Below are 22,445 nucleotides of genomic sequence, written 5' to 3'. Positions count from 1 at the left end.
TCCTGAAAATCCTGCCAGAAAGGTCTTTGTTTGGGCACTTCCTGTTATAGGATGACAACGCACCATCCCTGTCTCCCAATTCTGTTCCTGCGTTGTCAAGCTGCCACGTCAATGCTCATTGCCTAGGCATGGTCCGCTGTTGTCACCATCAGGAAACCCGCTCCCTAGAAATGCCATGCAGCCATCAATGGAGTCTATGTAGACAGGAAGTGGCTGCAGGAGATCAGCAGAGCTGAGACGCGTTAAAGGATGAATAAAAAGGTGACAACAAATATTTTATTTTAAAAAAGTAATTTGCCAACGAAATGTTATTCAGTTACATCGGCTTCAAGCAAGAGATTTTGCAGTTGTGGACTAGCTGAAGGTAGAGTGACAACCTCGCATCCTCTACTTCACGAGTGGAGGATGGAGGTTGTCACTCTCCCTTCAGCTACATTTTCGTGAAGTTGATGGAGTTCCAGTATTCATAGTCGTGTCATAAATTATGGAAAGCTGGGAAATAATTGAATCCGACTTGAAAGGACTTCGGCATCAGAAATGATATGGTAATTAAAGTCGTTATCACTCCGCTGAAAGATGAATTAATGTTCCCGCATTACAGAGATCCGTCAGCCTGACCTGCGTAGGCCGAGATCTAATACATCAAATATTCCCCTTATCTGTGTCGGGGGGAATTAGTGTCACCAATAGAGGTGACCAGACAAGAAGAGGAAGGTTATGGAAGACCGTTCAATGGTCAGATCTCCTGGCGGGGGGTGGGGGGAATCTTTGGATTGAAGATGAATACTATATCTGGCGTAGTTCTGCTTTAAGGGTTACGGTTACAGAACCGCGCCGCTCAGATTGCCGGTAACACGATGCCTATAATCCGGAGCGCTCCGCAAAATGTTTGTGTGTGAGAGATGATGGATAATAACATGCTGTTAGTGGAGACGAGAAAATAGCTGATGTTTCCATTTCAAGAAATCAAGACAGATTTCCGCTCGGCTGTGTTCCACGGAAAAGAATGCGTGCATACCAATTATCCTATGAGAGTGCGGGCAACCTGCAAAATGTTAAAGCAGAACTCTGGCCACACAGCTAAATACACAGTGAGAGTGAAACAAAAAGGTATTATTCTGCATTGCTGTACAATGTATTGCTGGGATTTGTAGTCCTGCATAGCTGATGGTATTCTGCATTGCTGTATAATGCATTGCTGGGATTTGGTCATGGTGGTAACATGGACCCATAAATTTATATCCAGCCACACAGACCCTTGCTGTACATAGTGGATGGCAGCTATAAAGACGATCGTGGAGATTGTAATGTCAGCATGATCAGCATAAAGGAGCCGCCACAGGTCCCTATTCCCATGGCGAGCGTGCTGTGTAATAGCGGTCAGAATATTTTCTCATTTTTACCCCTTCTTCCTTCAGATCCTAAGGTAGAAGCCGGCTTGATGGATTTCCTGCTCTTTGGAAGCCTCATTTCTGCCGTGGACCCTGTGGCTGTGCTGGCCGTGTTCGAGGAGGTCCATGTCAACGAGACGCTTTTCATCATTGTGTTTGGAGAGTCTCTGCTGAACGACGCCGTCACCGTGGTAGGTGCCATATTTCCCACCATAGAACAAATGTTTAGTTTTGCAGTAAATCTGCATGGTGGCTGTGACTTCAGTAAATGACCCTCGAAAATCGCGGCCCTGAACCCAGCACATCAACCGAGACAGCCGTGGTATCTCATTTATTTACATCAGTCCCTGCCCCCAAGAGCTTACAATCTAATGTTCATATCTCACACTTTAAAATGTGTCGATTCAGAACCTTTTGGAATGGAGCCGCCCTGCTGGTCTCATCTCTTATTCATCAGTCTGAGTGACACGTAGACCTCTGTCGTGTGTGTGTGTCTCTTTCTCTCTCTCTCTCTCTGTGTTTCTCTCTCTCTGTGTCTCTCTGTCTCTCTCTCTCTCTCGGGTCTCTCTCTCTTTCGGGTCTCTCTCTCTCTTTCTGTCGTGTTTCTCTCTCTCTCTGTCGTGTCTGTCTCTCTCCCTCTCTCTGTCGTGTCTCTCTCTCTTTCTCTTTCCCTCCCTCTCTCTGTCATGTCTCTCTCTCTTTTCCCCCTCCCTCTCTCTGTCGTGTCTCTCTCTCCCCTCTCTCTCTTTCCCCCCTCCCTCTCTCTGTCGTGTCTCTCTCCCCCTCTCTCTTTCCCCCTCCCTCTCTCTCTCGTGTCACTCTCTCTCCCCCCTCTTTCTGTCGTGTTTCTCTCTCTCTCTGTCGTGTCTGTCTCTCTCCATCTATGTCGTATCTCTCTCTCCCTCTCTCTGTCGTGTCTCTCTCTCTTTCCCTCCCTCTCTCTGTCGTGTCTCTCTCTCTTTCCCTCCCCCTCCCTGTCGTGTCTCTCTCTCTTTACCCCCTCCCTCTCTCTGTCGTGTCTCTCTCTCCCCCTCTCTCTCTTCCCCCCCTCCCTCTCTCTGTCGTGTCTCTCTCCCCCTCTCTCTTTCCCCCTCTCTCTCTCTGTCGTGTCTCTCTCTCTCCCCCTCTCTCTCCCTCTCACTGTTGTGTCTCTCTCCCTCTCTCTGTCGTGTCTCTCTCCCTCTCTCTCTCCATTGTGTCTCCTTCTCTCTGTCGTGTCTCTATCTATCGTGTCTCTCTCTCTCTCTGTCGTGTCTCTCTCTCCCTCTCTCTGTCGTGTCTCTCTGTCGTCTCTCTCTCTCTCCCTCTCTCTCGTCTATCTCTCTCTCTCTGTCGTGACTCTCTCTCTCTCCCTCTCTGTCATGACCCTCTCTCTCCCTCTCTCTGTCGTGTCTCTCTCTCTCTCTCCCCCTCTCCCTCTCTCTGTCCTGTCTCTCTCTCTCTTTCTCTCTGTCCTGTCTCTCTCTCTCTCTGTCCTGTCTCTCTCTTTCTCTCTGTCCTGTCTCTCTCTCTCTCTCTCTCTCTCTGTCCTGTCTCTCTCTCTGTCCTGTCTCTCTCTCTCTCTGTCTGTCCTGTCTCTCTCTCTCTCTGTCTGTCCTGTCTCTCTCTCTCTCTGTCTGTCCTGTCTCTCTCTCTCTCCCTCTCTCTGTCGTGTCGCGCTCTCTCTCTCTCTCTCTGTCGTATCTCTCTCGCTGTCGTGTCTCTCTCTCTCTCTGTCCTGTCTCTCTCTCTCTGTCTGTCCTGTCTCTCTCTCTCTCTCTGTCGTGTCTCTCTCTCTCTCGCTCTCTCTCTTGGCTGATCCATCTATACGATTATTATTAGAATCAGATGGTATCAGAGAAGACGACCAACTGCTGCACTTATCATGAACATTCTGATCACATGCACTGCTGACATATGACAGATGCATCCAGACTGGCGGTGACAGCGCAGAAGAGCGAAAGTACATGTGCTCCCAATCAATGAAATCTTATAGAAGCTTTAACATAATAACAGAATTTAAAGTGGTCTTCAGTATTTGTAAATCAGCAGCTTTTATTAAAATAATCCCCGGTGATCCTGCCATGAAGGTCCTTGTCCATGCATTTCCTGTTATAGGGTGACAATGCCCTATCACTGTCTCCCAATTGTGCTTCTGCGTTGTCACCTTGTCTCACTGGTTTCCGATGGAGGCTACAAGAGACCATTTCGAAGCATGGTCCATTGTTGTCACCATTGGGAAACCGACCCTGAGAAATGCCGTGCAGCCATCGGTGGAATGCATGTAGACAGGAAGTGTCTGCAAAGCATCTGTGAATGAAAAGACTGCGGCAGGTGGGACTCATAGATCTCAATGGAGTACAAGTGTGGTGACGTCACTGCACTCTTATTCCATTGATAGCTTTTCTACAGCTTCATGACCGAAGGTGCGGACTTGGGGCTGGGGGAATAGTCTGCAGGAGCCTGTGCGTTGCACCCGCCATGCGCTGATAGCAGTTGCAATGCTTTGCAGGCTCTGATGCACAACAATGCTCGTATTTTTCTTTTTGCAATATGGGTGTAATCGTTAATTTTTTGCAAAAAGTGGAATATGTCTTTAAGGTCCTGGCAACCTTTATCACCATTCCACTATGCAACAAGGTGCCTTTGTCATCTGCTAAAGTACCCGATAAAGCAGTAAAAAGACGGGGGCGGGGCTATGTTTAAGGCCTCCTAGAGCAGGGGTAGCCAAACTCTGGCCCTCCAGCTGTGGTGAAACTACAAATCCCATGATGCATCTCTCTCCGGGAGTCATGTCTGCGGCTGTGCAAATCTTGCAATGCCACCACAGCTGGAGGGCCGGAGTCTGGCTACCCTTGACCTAGCGGTTATGGCTCATTCAGGGCTTCAGGCTATGTTCCATTCAGTTTTGATATAACCGACATGGTGGAGCAATCACAGTATGATGTAGTAAATATTCTCTGAAACCAAAGCAGATTAGGTGTGGCCTTCTTAAGGTGCCCACGTCACTTCCTGGGGCACTGGGACACTTTTTTCTGGGACACAAAGCCGCAGTGCGTGATCCACGAGTGGTCGCTCTTGGAAATGGCGCTGGCGAGGGGTGCAGGCAGACGGGATAAGCGAGTGGAAAAAAATAAAAGCATCAGAAGGTACTTTTTAAAACCTTGAAATGGTTACATTTTGGCAGCTGAAGTTCTATCCAAATCTCAACTTTGGAGTTGAGCTTGGTTCCGCCCAACTCCAGAGCTTCCCTATTGGACAGTGTGGCTGCCTATCACATTAAAAGCACAATAGGGGGACTGGGCCAAGCTCATGGAAAGATACAAGACCGGCATATAACTTCAGCTTCTTCTATCTTTCTCTTTATGCTTTTGATTTGAGGTTTTCAGGGAAGGTAATCTTTATTGATGTTTTCATGGTGACACATTGACATGCATATCAGGCTGTACTGACAGCCGGTCAGTCTGCGCTCCCCGGAAATCCGTATGGCCGCAAATTTCATAAAATTGAAGGCAGAAATGTAGTTCTTGTCTAGAACGCGGATTATAAAGCTCCTTTTTCCTTTCTGACCAGTAATTGCTATTATTGATCTGTTTTCCCTCGCTCTTTATTTGTGGTGACGGTCACACCGGGACGTCGTGCTCTAGATGCGATGTGTGCGTTTGAATGGACAATGACGTGGCACTTCCTGTGAAACAGGAAAGATTAATGACAATCTTAAAGCAATCAGGCAATGTGTTTCCATGTAGGTTATCAGGGCTGACATTAGAAATGATGGGGCCCTGTATAGCCCCCCTGACAGCCCCCTTCTCCCCTTGCCTGATCAATGTGTGGCTCTCGATGCCAGTGTGCGCAATGGGGGGCCCCAGTATGTGGATAAATTGTTATAAACAGTGGATAGTGAAAAGTGGCAGAGCAGGGAGCAGAATGTAGTGTCAGGGAGCAGTATGTAGTGTCAGGGCAGGCATCAGTATGTAGTGTCAGGGCAGGCATCAGTATGTAGTGGCAGGGAGCAGTATGTAGTGGCATGGCAGGCATCAGTATGTAGTGGCAGGGGGCAGTATGTAGTGTCAGGGAGCAGTATGTAGTGGCATGGCTGGGAGCAGTATGTAGTGTCAGGGCAGGCATCAGTATGTAGTGGCAGGGCAGGCATCAGTATGTAGTGGCAGGGAGCAGTATGTAGTGGCATGGCTGGGAGCAGTATGTAGTGGCAGGGAGCAGTATGTAGTGTCAGGGCAGGCATCAGTATGTAGTGGCAGGGAGCAGTTTGTAGTGTCAGGGCAGGCATCAGTATGTAGTGGCAGGGAGCGGTATGTAGTGTCAGGGCAGGCATCAGTATGTAGTGTGTGGGCAGGGAGCAGTATGTAGTGGCAGGGCAGTGAGCAGTATGTAGTGTCAGGGCAGGGAGCAGTATGTGGTGTCTGGACAGGGAGCAGTATGTAGTGGCAGGGCAATGAGCAGTATGCAGTGGCAGGTCAGTGAGCAGTATGTAGTGGCCTGGAGCAGTATGTAGTGGCCGGGAGCAGTATGTAGTGGCAGTGCAGTGAGCAGTATGTAGTGTCAGTATGTAGGTTGTCCCTGGGTCAGGAAGAGAGTGGAAATGCATTCCAAGGATGTACAACAGCAAGTTGACTAGAGTAGGTCAGAGAGTTGTATGTCCATCAGCTGTCCTAATGAAATGTGACTGATAACATCCTGGAACAATAGGCTGGTCCGAGCTTCGAGAGAACATCTCCAATGCCTAATATATCACCTTGTGCAGATATAGGAAGATCTCCATGCAGCTCTGTCTAGTCATATTAATGGTACCTGTTCAGTAAGTACTTTTAGTTTTGAGTTCCTCCATACAAAGTCAGCAGTGAACGTCCTGCGCCTACAGACTGACGGCGGTATATCAGCAGCGTGAGATCTAAGGCAGGTATATGTTTTTAATTGTTACAGTTAGTAATCTCAGCAACACTCCACAACAATATACTGCACGTCAGTTCAATTGTGTATTATGTGCGGCCCCGCGAGGGGTTACTGAAAACTAAACAAGAGTTTCCAAACGTGATCGATAACGGCAATTACATTTTATGAAAGTCTCAGCGTTTCCGGGGAGACCTCCCTCGGTCGCAGTTCTGTATGCATCGCGGGAGTGCGATTTTTATATATTGTGCGTTAATAACCCAGTTTCCCCCGGCGGCCGAGTCCTGCAGAAAAGACTGACCTGAAAAGTATGAGGAGCCTTACACTGCGTCAATACGGAAACGTTGCTTTATAGATTTGAGGGCATAGAAGAGATGCAAAAGGGGGGCTAGCAGGGAGAAGAGGGATAGACGGGTTTTTATTAACCCCTTTATGACCGAGGCCTTTTTTTGATATTTTTTTTGTTTACGTGTTATAATCCACATTTTAGGCCTAAAAAGTACTTCAAACCCCCAAACATTATATATTTTCTGAAAGCCAAGAACCTGTAGAATAAAATGGCAGCAGTTGCAAATTTTTATGTTGCACGATATTAGCGCAGCTTATTGTCAAACCTAAAACTCTAATGAAAAATGCACTTAAGTTAAATTTAGTGCCCCAAAGTACAATAAAATTGTGTGCGTCTGTAAAAAAAATACCCCAAAACGTCCATAGATGACATTTTAAAAGCACCTACAGGTCATCAATTTAGAGATAGGCATAAATATTGGCCCCAGAATTATTGCTCTCACTCAGGTGTGCGCGGCGATACCCAAACATGTGTATCGCAAACATCGTTTTCGTACGTAGGCGCTCCCGTATACAAGCCCACCATGTGATTGCAGAATGTTGGTGACCGGTACTCTTTAAAAAGTTGCCGTCTTTAAAATGGCCTGGATGGGAAGGGGGTTTAACACCCCGGACTTCAAGTGGTTAAGGTGATACTGGGGGGTCCGAAAAACCCCCAGTGTCACCTTTCCTATTTAAATCAGCTATTGAAGTGCAGATCGTACTTCAATAGCTTATTGCTGGGCTTCAGGAACCGAGCAATGACAGCTTTGGGACCGGAAGTGATGTAATCTGCATTGCTCCCGGGCCCGTAGAACGGGGAGGAGATTGGTAAACGGACTTTCGCCGCGCTCCTTCCCAGCGACACCAGAGAAGCCGATCCCGGGCCCACCGGAGGGGCAGCGAAGCCCAGGAAACACGGCGGAGGTGTCGGGCTGGGGGGCGGGCAGTTTACCGGATCGTAGAAGCGAGTCGCCAGAACTGATTCTATTGTAAAGCCGGCCGCCGGCTCTACAGATGTAAACAGAGTCAGTGTACTACCGTATGTACATCCCTGGTCGCAAAGGGATTGAGGGACACCTTTACTGAGTGACATTTAGGGGGTTATTCACAAAGCTGCCGAAGGATTTAGCCGAACGTTCGGCTAATCCCTCGGCTCTCTTCAGGAGAAAAAAGCAATCGGTCCGGCTGAATCAAATGGCTGCTGTACGCGCTATTCTCAGCAGCACGTACCTGAGCCGAAGTAAATAACCAAATGCAGCCAAGCCGAACGAACATGCTACGGCTCGGCAAAGCAGGAGCGGTGACCGAACCACTGAAAAAGTTAAAAGATTACATTTAAAAAAAAAAAAAAAGCATGGGGCTCCCCTTCAAAGTCATACCAGACCCTTCAGATCTGGGGGACCTCAATGCCCCATCAAAAAACAAACAAAAAAACCCAAAACATATCCCATACCAGACCCTTAATCTGAGTATCGGCCTGGAAGAGCAGGAGAGGGGCGAGTGTTCAGTGTAGCTCTGAGCACTACAGAACACTATACCTATATATTATGGAGGGTGGGAGGTGTTCTGCAGCCCTGTACTAGGGTGACAATGCTGCTCCTCCGTAGATGCAGCAAGGTAGGTGAGCGTTGTCCCCTTAAGACAGGAAGTGTGCTACTGGTATGATCGACAGGTGAAAATAAAGGGAAAAAACATATAAGAAAACCCATGCAGCCGCAATAGATGACATTCGCATTCTTGGGTTTAGATACGTTTAACATTCCTGAGGGATTTATTAGACTGCGAGGACAGTTTGTTCTAAGTCCGGTGAAAGGTATTTGGTTACCCATGGCACCAAATCTTTAGGAATTTCGGTAGTCTGTCCTGAAATTGAGCCTCAGTTTTCTCTCATTGTGTTGTGCTGTTTTGTTTTTCATCATTTAAGTTCTTGCTCTTTCAGGTCTCAGCAGTTGTTACAAACATGATGTGTCATCAGCGTGAAAGGTGTATCTGGGGAACATTGCTCCTCGTTTTGGATAGGAGGGATAGCTTAGATTGCCTGTCAGGTTTTTACTGCTCTTCGGGGCTCAATTACAGAGATTTCCCCTCACTTCCTGTCCCGCTGACAGCATTTTACCAGACAGGAAGTGAGGGGAGCTCTTAATCAGCAACACAAATAGAAATACATTTTAGTAGGTGAAGCCAGATACTACGTCTGCCCTTCATTGAAAGTTTCATTTTGAGACCTCACACCCTTTGTTTCCTAATACTTATCATTCTCCGAGGTGTAATTAACGAGAAGCTATTTCCGTTGGTGATATAATACGCTTTGATTTCATGTTCTGTACCTGTGAAGATTCTGCAACATTTTTACTGTCTCGTATTGCTTATTCTTAACCTTTTTTTTTTGCACTTTTGCAGGTTCTGTATAAGGTGTTCAACTCTTTTGTTGAGATGGGCCCACACAACGTCCAGGCTGCCGATTATATTAAAGGAGTAGGTGAGTAACGTGGGATGCGCAAAGATTTACCTACCAGACTCATACCAGGCTTAAAGGAGAACTATGAGGTGAGTGAAAATCACTCATCCTCATAGTTAGAGCCGACCTGTGACAATGAGACTGTCACAGGTCATCTCAATAGATCGGGAGGTCAGCGAACGCATACCGTCGCTCGCTCACTTCTCGATCCTGTCCCTGCAGGGATTCCCCCCCCCCCCTCCCCAATCTGACTGTAGGAACGGACCGGGAAGGGGGCGGGTACAGCTAGCTCTGCCTCTAGATAGGCAGAGCCAGCTGTCAATCAGGCAGCTGGGTGGATCTCAACAGCATTGTCAGGATCTGTCCCGGCTGCGGCGGTCTCAGTGTATCGTGAGCTGTAGCTCGCTATATACTGAGCTTTGGGTCACGGGAGGAGGTTAGTACATGTCCTCCCATGACCCTGAGGAGAACTATGGGGAAAAACACTGACCGCATAGTTCTCCTTTAAAGGAAATGTGTACTGATAGAACAGGACAAGCTTGGATGGATGATGCTTGAACAACGATGGGCCGCACCATCCAGGGTCAGCACCTACTTTCTGAGATGCCAGTTCAGAGATGGCACAATCATGTCCATTCTGATACTCGTGCAATTTTTCACAAATGTCTAGCACAGAACACCCCCTGCTGCAGCCTCTTACCTTGTGACCTACAACAAAGTTACAATGTATAGTCTGGACACTCCGGGAGTGTTTTCCTACCACCTTTGGATAAAAAGTGCCTTCGCTACCCACGTGCCAGGTCACAGATCAGCCCCTGCTGCAGCCACTCACCTTGTAGACTTGTTACACTCCATAGTCTGAGTGATCATCGGGGAAAAGGAGACTGAGGATATGCTTCCTCCTGCCTGCAGCTGGCTGATGACATCATCTCAGCCTGGCCCGGAATAGGGAACAAGGATGGCTTTTTACTGATGGCGTATACTGATATTTTGAACTATTATACTGATGCTGTATATTGTGACATGTCAGGAATATTCCTGCAGACTTGCATGGATGATGAACATCATAAAAAGCTGCATGGCGCACTCTAGATCAGCCGTTCTCAACCAGGGTACCCTGGTGCGCCTTTTGGCTTGCTCAGGGGTGCCTAGTTGGAACTGTGATGTAAAGGGGGGCTCCTGATGTAAAGGGGGCTCCTGTTGTAAAGGGGGCTCCTGATGTAAAGAGGCGCTCCAGATGTAAAGAGGCGCTCCAGATGTAAAGAGGGGCTCCTGATGTGAAAGGAGGGCTCCTGATGTGAAAGGAGGGCACCTGATATAAAGGGGGGCTCCTGATGTGAAAGGAGGGCTCCTGATGTGAAATGAGGGCTCCTGATATAAAGAGGGGCTCCTGATGTGAAAGGAGGGCTCCTGATATAAAGAGGGGCTCCTGATGTAAAGAGGGGCTCCTGATGTAAAGGGGGCTCCTGATGTAAAGGGGGGCTCTGATATAAATTTGGGGCTTCTGATATGAAAGGGGGGCTCCTGATTTGAAAGGGGGCGACGGATGCAAAGGGTGACTCTGATGTGAAGGAGATAATCTTGATTGAAGGGGGCACTTTGATGTGAAGGGTGAAACCCACTTTTTTGACTGTTTTTGCATTGGGGTCCCCCTTAAAATCTATGACATTTTAGACGGGGGTGCCTCGAGATTTTGCATACTTTGAAAGGGTGCTGTGACTATAAAAAGGTTGGGAAACGCTGGTGTAGATGATACCTCAAATACAGCGAGCATACTCCCAAATATTACAGATCCTAGATCGTCTCTATCACTGATGTTGGACAGTCTCTCTTTAACAAGCCCCGCTGACAATTTAAGCTGATAGCGGATTGGCTGGTTTATTCCTCAGCACAGTAAATGAATAGTCTCACGGGTGCCATTCAGGCCTCCACTATTGCAGATGGGGACGCGGATATCTGCACATTTAAAGCTCCATCAGTGATATAATTTTTTTTATTGAAACAGCTAATGTTCCCATCTCATCCCCATATTGAAAGGCCAGCTATATTTATCCTGCGTCATCGTGCCTGCCTCAGCAGCCCTTGTCATCACTGAGGCAAGCAAGAAGCCTGTGAGTCAATGCTAATATCAAAGTATGGAAGTGATTTGCATAATGGGGCAATGGGGCATTATAAACAGGAACGTTCGGCTTGTCTTATTTGTGGATAGAGGAATGAGGAAGGGGGTGGGTGGCGAAAATAAGACCTACCCCGAATGTAAGACCTAGCACTATTTTTCAAGATTCCTGTAATATAAGACCTACCCCGAAAATAAGACCTAGTTTGGTGGCAGCATATGAGGGTGAACTTGCAGGAGAGATGGTATCAGCCTGCAGGGACATACTGTATTACGGGGATGACAGGGGACTCCCTCCAGACAGCGCAGTGACAGAGAGCACTACAGTACCATACTTCCCCAACTGCTGTCCCCCTGAAGGCACTGCTTAATGTAATGGTACTGTACTGTAATGTGTACCGGTAAATGGTACCGTACTTTACCACGCTGGCCACTGTCTGATGTCCCCACTGCTGCACCGCTGGTACCACTGCCCCTGGTGGCATAGGAAGTCGGCGCTGTAGAAAGCAAGGCGGCGGCGGCTTAGGGAGCAGAGCCGCATTAGCCGATATTCCTCTAGAGCGCCAGTTACTGTGACAGGCGGAGTGATACCAAATAACTTTGGATTGTTGTACATTTTGTTACACATTAAAAAAAAATAAGACATCCCCTGAAAATAAGACCTAGTGTGGTTTTTGGGGGCAAAAAAAATATAAGACAGTGTCTTATTTTCGGGGAAACACGGTGACCCTGCTTGTCTTAAGACTAGATTCACACCTATGCGTTTTTTGTCTGATGTGTTGAAATCAACAGAAATGCATCGAAACGCATTAACAGGCATTGTCATGCGTTTTCAATGCACCTTCTTGTATTGAATGTCAACATGCATCATAACTAGTTGGGACTTGGGCTTGGTGTAAACCCAGTTCGTCTGAGTTTGCCCAGTAGAGAGATTTCTTATCACTTCACAATCCATGGTGACAGGAATTAAAGGGAATCTCCTCAATTACAGACAAATATGACAATAGAAACCAAACCGAGGTTCTTACCTTTCCCCCGAACTTGGTGCAAGTCACCCCTCCATGAGGAACTTCATAGTTTGCAATGACCGTTCTGTTCCTTCCATTGTTTCTCTTGCAGGCTCCTTCTTCGTGGTCAGTCTCGGAGGGACGGCCGTGGGTCTGGTGTTCGCTTTCCTGCTTGCCTTTATCACGCGGTTCACCAAGCGAGTGCGCATCATAGAGCCGCTCTTCATTTTCCTGATCGTCTATCTCGCCCACCTCACAGCAGAAATGGTCTCCCTGTCATCCATACTGGCGTAAGTACGCTTTACTCCTTGCTACTTGTTATGACTGGAAGAACATTATGTATCCACGTTTTGGAAGCAGGAACGCGTCCATGTGACATTTCAACTCGGACAGGTGTGCAATGATGGGAACTGGAACCGTCTTTCCTATGAGCCAATAATTTTCCTGCTGTAACACTTCCGGTGCAGGTTTGACATCTGTTGAGTTAAGGGAACATTCACCGAGATTTTCCAGCTTGTTAGAAACGCTCATTAGGGCACCTCTACACAGCCTGGCTGTCACGTCACTTGCATATATCTGTCTGTGTATGGATGTAATACTGCAGAATGGTAAAAGTCTGTGGCGATAGAGGTGCAGGAGCTGCCATAGTGGAATGGCATTTTAAGTGGAAGTCCAGAATGTTTCTTTCTCCTGCCCCCCCCCTTCCTCATGTATAAAAAAAATAGTGGTAGGTTGCACTTTCCATGCTCCAGTACTGTCAGCACTGACAGTTCCCTTTGGGGCAGACTGTTATTCGCCCCACGCCGGTGACTGATGACTGTTGGGGGTATTCAAGATGCAACAGGAGAGATGGAGGAAGCACAGATCTACAGAATGAATGAAGCAGCAGCAGGGAGATCCTTGCACTTCAGATCCTCAGGTACAGCTTCCCCTCCAGCAAGTAGCACAGTGCCTTAGATGATCTCACACTGCAGATATACAGCTATGAGGCTAGAGGGCAGGAGTGCCTAGGCACAGGAAGTGTACTGCTATATTAAGGAGGAATTCAGGACAAAAAGTAGATTTTTCAGGGTACTGCTTAGGCACATTTAACATTTCTACAAGTTCCCTATAACATCTTTTTATCTTTAACAGATCTAATCAGCCGATAAATTACTGATTTCGATGGTGTATTCAGATTGGTTTAAAACCATTTCTGCTAAACACTGCCGCAGACTGAGTATGATTCTACAGATTTCTTATTATTGATACAATCAGGCGTGGCAATAAAATAATATCATTTTTTCTATCAATATTTAGCTTGAAAGGTTATCATCATTCGATATTAATGACCAGAAAATGGCGTCAATGTCATCAATAATTTCATCAATATTTACCTTGAAGGACAAACATTGATCCACGATAATGATCAGGAAGGGGGGTAAATGTCATCAATGTTTTGACTATTTAGTTTGGAAAGCTCATTTTGATCCATCTTAAAGAGGACCTGTACTCTGAAAGCAGTGCCCACAAAAGGCAAGCAGAAGGCAAAGGGCAACTCACCAGTATTGCTTGTGGTCTCTCTGTGGCTAATCTTTCCCCATTACTGACTTCCCATGCCTTGTTCTGCACTGTGCCTGTGTGGAGGTAGCCACCTTGGTAGCGGCAGGGCTTTACTTCAATCCTCCCTGATGGCTGGTGGTGTAATGATCAAGAAGTAGAAGGAGACGTGGAGAAAGCACAGATCCACAGAATGCATGAAGCAGAAGCAGGGAGATCCTTACACTGCAGGTCCTCAGGTACAGCTTCCCCTCCAGCAAGGAGAACAGTGAGCAGCACAGGAGTGACATCATCAAATCTCACTTCAAACCACGTCAAACTAGCAGTCTGAGGCAGCAGTGCCTTAGATGATCTCACACTGCAGATATTCAGCTATAGTCCCAATGTACAGGAGTGCCTAGGCACAGGAAGTACACCGCCATATCTCAGGTGGCATTCAAGACAAAGGTACATTTTCTGGGTACTGTATAGGCACGATTAACATTTCTGGATGTTTGCTATAACATAGCAAAGCTTCACTTTTTGAGTTCAGGTCCACGTTAATGACTTAGAAGTTGTGTGTGACCACAAGAGCTAGTTTGATCATATAAGTTCGTGTTTCATTGAATGTTAAGGGATATTTGAATTAAATTGATTACCGGGATATGTTGAATATCAATCTTTAAATAATCGATTGGTACAAATCCCATGGCCTGAGCTACAGTCTAATTCCACAGCCACACATTCCCTACCACAGTGGAGCCGGTTTTGCTGGAAGCCAATTAACCTACTAGCATCCTATTTGCAGGGATCCCAACCGGAAAGAAGCAATTTCAGGGAGGTGTCCCTCTCATTTCAGGGAGGTGCCCTCTCCCCCCCCCCACCCCCGGGGGGGGGGTAGGGGGGGCTGGGAGAGAGCACCCCCACCCCTGAAATTATGGCAGATAGCACAGGAAGCAATAGCTTCGTTGCTATCTGCAGGCTTTTTTTTTTTTTTGTATTCTGACAGTTGCAGCCATCAGAAGTGATGAGCACGGGCGTGTTCGCAGCTCCACGTGTCGAGCCCGCCAGGAAGCTGACAGCGCGCAGCACCAATCACAGGTACTGAGACATTATCCTGGTACGCAGCTGCAGAGATCTGGAAATGTCTCAGTACCTGTGATTGGCGCTGTCAGCTCGGCGCGTGGAGCGGCGAACACACCCGAGCCCATCACTAGTCGTCAGAATAATTTTTTTTAAAAAGGCATAGGAATGCATAGCTAGATTCCTATTGGCTATTTCACTTTGCAATATCCAATAGCAAACTAGCTATTGCACCCACCCTCTGCTGTTTTCAATCACCAGAAGAGGACCTGATAGAAAACTTCAGGTCCCCCTCTGCTGATTGACAGCAGCAGTGGGCGGGTGCATTAGCTAGGTTGCTATTAGCTATTGCAAAGTGAAATAGCCAGTAGCAATCTAGCTATGCATTCCTATGCCTTTTTTGCTGACATCGGGCCGCGGCTCCCCATGTCAGAAAAAAAAACAAGATCGCAGGGAAAGGTTTACTCTGCTCGCGAGCAGAGTAAACCTTTCCGGGATGAAGTGTATCTCTCCCAGGCGGCCGGGAGCCGCTATCTAATAGCGGGAGACTCCCGGAGCGTCCGAGAGAGTTGGGATGTCTGTATTTGGGCGAGTACTCATACCCGGCTAAATGTTCTGATACCTTCCACGATACAGGAACATCCGGTCAGAGGAAGATTTTCCTCTGACCGGCAGTGCCGTAGGGGAACATGGAGCCGGCTCCCCGGGCAAACAGGAAGCCAGGTGGCGAGTAATGACCCGCCTCCCGGCTTCCTGATTGGCTGGGAAGGCGGCTCCATCAGCATAGGCTGCCCAAACATGGAGCCTGCTTCCCGGGAAATCAGGAAGCCGGGTGTGTCATTACCCACTGCCCGGCTTCATGATTTCCCTGGAAGCCGGCTCCATGCCAGCGTTAACACAGGTATCGGTACTCTGTATCGGCGAGTACCGACTGCACAATATCGGTACTCGTACTCGATACCGAAAAACCGGTATTGGTGCATCCCTAATCCTAGAGGAACCTCCCACAAAGCCAGCAAGAGACTACAAACCCCATGCAGATAGTGTCCTTAGTAGGAATTAAATCTAAGACCCAGCACTACAAGGCAAGAGGCTTAGCCACTTAGGCACCATACTGTAGTCCTATGGTTTTGTAGTTACAACATTATAATGGGATGCTGAAGTCTATAGCGTTTCCTCCTTTTTAGGGTCCATATATAAACAATTCACAGGGCCATTCTCCTACGTATATCTGTGAACGTTCGCTCTGTGCGATATGTATGCCAAAACAAACATTCTTTCATTTTTTTCTTTACAAGTCAATTGAATGTTGGAATATTTTCATGTAATATCGCATTATGGCCACTAGATGAGGCTAAAGCAGCACAGGAAATAGAGTATTTATGTGCTATGCTCATCAGCGCCGTCTAGTGGCCATAATGTGATATTTCATGAAACAAACCATTGGAAAATCCATTCCCTTGTAATGAAACAACTAAATAACATTAATTTTGCCATATATCCGCACTGAACGAACATTCAGAGATATTCGCAGGGCAAATGGCTCTGCGAATAGTTTACAAACAGAACCATATGTATTCTTGTTACTGATCGGCCCCTGTGTGGTTTTTAATGAAGGACAGCCGTTCAAATTGCAGTTCCATTGTCTCCGTTTGCCTTGGTTTACCAGGACGCATGTACGCCGGAGATTTTGCACAAAGAGAAATTTGCAACACGGAGTGAGATAACAGCGATTAAACAGTCCGCACATCTCCCACGGAGCGTTCCCTAATGCGTGTTGCACATCACTCACGTGTTGCCTTGTTACAGGGGATAAGAGTCCTCTTCAGCTCGTCAGCTCGTTACAGAAAAGCTGAGTCAATAGAAAGATGTGAAAAGTACAAGGTGAATAGGGTCCTCATGGGGAGCGTGGTGTGTGTTACGGACCGGTGACTCATGCATGTGACCCGCTTCGCTGAGCCTAGTCACGATGCACGGAGACGCAGCCCACGCAGCGAGCATCAACTGCCGACATCACTTCTTTCTTGTCCGTTTTCCCTAAATGTGCCATGAAAAGGCCGCTTAACGAGTCACATGTTCCATTTTCAGGGCTAAAATTCAGCCTTGGTATCCGAATGAGCGATGCGCACAGTCATGTACGTAGCCAATGATTGCCAAGCTCGGGAGCCGTTATATGGAATAGGAAGTTCTTGTCTTTTCATTTTTCTATGGCAGATATACAAAACACTATTCAAAGTGACACTTTTATGGCCCCCAAAGATGTATTCCTTGACTGTAGTTAAGTGTCTATTAAAGGAGTTCTAAAGTCACAACATTTAGTTTACCAGAGGAACGCAATCGCGACACTCCAGCTGCAGTGAAACTACATATCTGATCATGCTTCTGCCTGTGGGAGTCATGCCTGTGGCTGTCAAAGTCTTGCAATTCCTCATGGGATTTGCAGTTCCACAACAGCTGACGTGCCGAGGTTGCCTTCCCCTGTACTACACTATATATTAGGAATGCACCGATACCGGTATTTCGGCATCGAGTACGAGTGCCGATACCAAATACAAATACCGGAAGTCCTATTAGGGAAGCCAGGCTGTGTGTAATGAATCGCCACCTGGCTTCCTGATTAGTCGGGAATCCGGGCAGCATATGAAGACTCGCCATCCGGCTTCCCGATTAGCAGGGAAGCTGTCCCCATGCTTTGAGCCGGCTTTTTGGCCAATCAGGTGCTGTGTAATTACACGGCGCCCGACTTCCTGATTGGCCGGGAAGCTGGGTCCATACTCCCTCGTCATGAGGTGACGAGGGAGCATGAAGCTGGCTTCCCGGCCAATCGGAAAGCCGGGCCCTGTGTCATTACACGGCACCTGGCTTCCTGATTAGTCGGGAATCCGGGCAGCATATGAAGACTCGCCATCCGGCTTCCCGATTAGCAGGGAAGCTGTCCCCATGCTTTGAGCCGGCTTTTTGGCCAATCAGGTGCTGTGTAATTACACGGCGCCCGACTTCCTGATTGGCCGGGAAGCTGGGTCCATACTCCCTCGTCATGAGGTGACGAGGGAGCATGAAGCTGGCTTCCCGGCCAATCGGAAAGCCGGGCCCTGTGTCATTACACGGCACCTGGCTTCCTGATTAGTCGGGAATCCGGGCAGCATATGAAGACTCGCCATCCGGCTTCCCGATTAGCAGGGAAGCTGTCCCCATGCTTTGAGCCGGCTTTTTGGCCAATCAGGTGCTGTGTAATTACACGGCGCCCGACTTCCTGATTGGCCGGGAAGCTGGGTCCATACTCCCTCGTCATGAGGTGACGAGGGAGCATGAAGCTGGCTTCCCGGCCAATCGGAAAGCCGGGCCCTGTGTCATTACACGGCACCTGGCTTCCTGATTAGTCGGGAATCCGGGCAGCATATGAAGACTCGCCATCCGGCTTCCCGATTAGCAGGGAAGCTGTCCCCATGCTTTGAGCCGGCTTTTTGGCCAATCAGGTGCTGTGTAATTACACGGCGCCCGACTTCCTGATTGGCCGGGAAGCTGGGTCCATACTCCCTCGTCATGAGGTGACGAGGGAGCATGAAGCTGGCTTCCCGGCCAATCGGAAAGCCGGGCCCTGTGTCATTACACGGCACCTGGCTTCCTGATTAGTCGGGAATCCGGGCAGCATATGAAGACTCGCCATCCGGCTTCCCGATTAGCAGGGAAGCTGTCCCCATGCTTTGAGCCGGCTTTTTGGCCAATCAGGTGCTGTGTAATTACACGGCGCCCGACTTCCTGATTGGCCGGGAAGCTGGGTCCATACTCCCTCGTCATGAGGTGACGAGGGAGCATGAAGCTGGCTTCCCGGCCAATCGGAAAGCCGGGCCCTGTGTCATTACACGGCACCTGGCTTCCTGATTGGCCAGCTTCCAACCAATCAGGAAGTCAGGAAGCATGTCATTACAAGCTGCCCGGCTTCCTGATACCGGAAGTATCGAGTGGCATTGGTATCAGTGCATCCCTACTATATATACTATCAGCATTGTAACAGGAATACATACTGGAGTTGTCTCTGATAATACAATCAAAGCTTCTTTAAAAAAAAAAACCTTTTCTGTAGTGAGAGCTGCCTTCCGTCTGCCCATCACTTCCATCAACTTCCTGGATTCCCAGTGTGCTTTCCATCACTTTCCCTGCTGCTTGATGTGATGCAATCTCCATTTCTCAGGACTATATATCCCATCATGCATTGCTACCAGCAAGCAGTGATAATGTTACATTGTTCAGATGTGAAGTTCAGGCTCTGTGAGAGTGGTGACGCCAAAAAGTGCATATTCATAGGGCTGAGTGAATTGTGTCAGTGCATTGAGGAAGTCCATCCTATGGGCATCTTCAAGTTTACAGACTTCTAGATGGATCTGGTTATTAGGAATGGGATAGAATTTATGAAAATTCACTATAGAAATGCAGATTTAGTTTTAGTTTTTGATAATAGATACCCTTTAAAGCAGGGATGGCCAGACTGCGGCCCTCCAGCTGTGGTGGAACTACGAATCCCATGAGGCTTTGCAAGATTCTCACAGCCACAGACATGACTCCCGGAGAGAGATGCTTCATGGGATTTGTTGTTTCACCACAGCTGGAGGGCCGGAGTTTTGCCATCCCTGCTTAAAAGCAACACTGCTGTCAGCGCAACAATTAAAGGAGCCGGCAGCCAGTGTCGCCTACTTTTGCTCCCTCAAAGAGCTGCGGCCCCCAGAACAACTCCCCCTATCCTCTCCTCCATAACACAATGGGAGGTGTCTCGTACCTTGACACAGTGTTCTGCTCCCTAACTCACTGTACTGTATCTAAGCAGGAGCAGCATTATCATCCTAAGATAGGAAGAGTGTTAGGACTACAATACACTTCCATCTTCATTGTCATAACATGGGGGGTGTTGTGTAGCCCACTCAGCAGAGAGCACAGGAAGCTATCAGCTCATCTCATTGGATTTATGGCAATTGGTTCTTTGTTCACTGCCTTAAAGTGACCCTGTATTGGCATACAGTAAGCTAAAATCAGCGCTGCATGGTGGGCACCATATGGCGGCGGATCCAACCCGCAACATTTATTTCAACTTTTTGAAACCCCATTGGGGTAACATAAAACAATATTGTAATGTGCGCCTTACTGTAATCCATGGTAGTTTCACCTCTCTTTGCTGCTCTTCCTTTTAAATCTGTACCTGTTCTCATGCTCTGCAGAACTTCTGTTATGCAGCAGGCTGCCTTGTCTCAGGAATGGATACACGGTGTCTGTGTATACGTTTCTATAGGCTTGAAACCTGAGCCAGCACTACAGGAAGAGGCCCTGAGCTGAAAAGGGAAGTTCTTCCCAAGCATGAGAAGACATGGGGATTTAAAAGGAAGAGCAGCAAAGAGAAGGGAAACAACCATGGATTAGAGTAAGGCACACATTACAGTATTGGTTTATGTTAAAAAATCTGAGGATTTAATGTCACTTTAAGTCTATGCAAATGCTGCCAACTTTCAGAGAGTCAGTATTGTGCAAAGGGTCCTCCAGAGGTTCCATGGATGCTATAAGGAGGATGGCAGTAACATTAAAGGTAAGTTTTTCCGCCTCTTGGTGCCCCCTCAGCAGCTGCGCTTTGCATTAACAAACACTTACACAGATACAGAATCGCTTTCATGAATCTGCTGCTGTTTTATTGCAGAGGTTATAATCAGATTATTGCTGCACATAGTCAAGCAGTCCATTAGCTCCCCCTGCTGGTGAATCTGACGATGACACAAAGCTACCTATATGGGGGGTTTCGGTGTTCTTATTGCGACAAACTTATTTGCATGTCATCACGTACTTCTTAAAGGAGGGGGAAAAAAAAGTTTGTCATTCTTAAAAACGAGTGGGAGGAGCCTTGCAAAAGATTCATGTCACACTACCCAACTGTGCTAGTTCACACCACGTTCATTGAGCTGCGTTGATCAGCAAGATCAGGGGAAGGCAACCTTAGCATGACAGCTGTCGTGGAACTACAAGTCCCATGACGCATTGCAAGACTCTGAAAGACATGATCGGATTGTAGTTTCACCGCAGCTGGCGTGCCGAGGTTGCCTACCTCTGAGCTGAATCAATGCAAGGACACCGAGAGAACGTTTGTGTTCTGCGTTCCAAGTTCACACCATACAAAATGCAGCATATTTCATGCAGACTTGTAAAGTTCATCTGGCAAGCCCCAGATGAAGTCAATTGTTACGTAACGCGTAGGGCGGAGTCTCGCAGACGTGGATTGAAGATTGCATGGTCGGCAGCACAGCTCCTGTTTGATCTGTTTTTGCACCCAAAGAACAAGGAGAGGTGTCGAGCATACATTTTATTTGAAGTTTTATGTCTACTTTTTTCATGTGAGTAGTTTTTTAAATAAAGGAGATTTTTTAATTTTGCGGTTTTACGCTATGGGCTGTTTTTATATTTTATTGGATATGGTCGTGATGACATGCTGACGTCATTTTCTGTGCAACGATTGTGGAGAGATGGCCTTTGCATGTGATCGATTGGAGACCCATTAAAGCGATTTTAGACCCGTTCAGGTCTATTTATAAGGTGAGCGGCCCACTGAGAGGGGGAGCACCTGGGTGATAATTGGAGTTGACGCATGGACTTTGTATAAAGGACTTTCACAGTGGAAGGATAGAGTGTGGTGCACAAAGGAGAAATCCTGAGCACTATATACGTGTGATTCCACATTTGTGTATATTTGAACACGTAATATAAGATTGAACTTTTCCTAGGATTATTATTTATAAGAAGATTCATTGTGAACACTTTTTTGATTGCATGTATTATTTAAGCACACATTTAATATAGAGATATGTTTATGTATTGTTCTAGATGAAGCGCAGCACATTCATTATAAATAGACTTGTAAAGTTACCGATAGGTCCGGTTTAATTTTCCTATTGATTGTATCTGAAATTTATGAGCCTAATAAATGAAATGTAGTAAACTAATAAACGTGCCGGGTGATGGAATCTTTCACTTCCCTTCTGCAGGGTGACATTCTGCGGCTTGTGCTGTAAGAAGTACGTAGAGGCTAACATCTCCAACAAGTCCCGGACCACCGTCAAGTACACCATGAAGACCCTGGCCAGCAGCTCCGAGACCATCATCTTTATCTTCCTGGGGATTTCAGCCGTGGACACTTCCAAGTGGATGTGGGACTCGGCGCTGGTCCTGTCCACGCTTATCTTTATCCTTATGTTCAGGGCGATCGGTGAGTCCAGTTCACCAAACATCTTATTTTTACTGTCCCTGTAGATTGTTTCTTAAAGGAAGACTCCAGGGCAACACTTTTATTAACCCTTGCAGTGGGGCTACCCCGGCACTGCAAAGGATAAGTGCTCGTTTCCGTCTGGGTGTCAAAATAAAAACATTATACTCACCCGATCCTCGGAGCCGGCTTGCCCTTAGATCGGTCCTTCCAGCCTCGCTCCCCCTCCGGTGTAGCAGTCTAAGGATCCTTGAGTCATCACATCCAATACATTGTGTATAAGACGGGAGGACACCAAGAGGACATATCATGCTGCAGTGTGGGAAGGAGAGAGGATGGAGGGAGTGCTCTAAGAGCAACCCAGCTCCAAGGATCGAGTGAGTATAACTTTTTTATGTTGGGACCTAGACCAAAAAGAGCA

General features: G+C 47.4%; 1 protein-coding gene across 1 annotated transcript in view; it reads left to right on the top strand.

The window, feature by feature from the left end:
- Window positions 1-22,445, top strand: part of SLC9A5 (solute carrier family 9 member A5) — a gene marked incomplete at its 5' end in the record, with an annotated part of 71,438 nt that overhangs the window by 17,524 nt on the left and 31,469 nt on the right. Inside the window, 4 exons of the mRNA XM_018553341.1 lie at window positions 1,419-1,582; window positions 9,009-9,087; window positions 12,302-12,479; window positions 21,807-22,027. Coding sequence (XP_018408843.1) covers window positions 1,419-1,582; window positions 9,009-9,087; window positions 12,302-12,479; window positions 21,807-22,027 — 642 coding nt within the window. The remainder of the gene's footprint in view (window positions 1-1,418; window positions 1,583-9,008; window positions 9,088-12,301; window positions 12,480-21,806; window positions 22,028-22,445) is intronic.

Source organism: Nanorana parkeri, unplaced genomic scaffold (assembly GCF_000935625.1).
Source record: "Nanorana parkeri isolate BGI_ZX_2015 unplaced genomic scaffold, ASM93562v1 scaffold6, whole genome shotgun sequence".
Taxonomy (NCBI): Eukaryota; Metazoa; Chordata; class Amphibia; order Anura; family Dicroglossidae; genus Nanorana; species Nanorana parkeri.
This window is presented reverse-complemented; position numbering and strand designations above follow the sequence as displayed.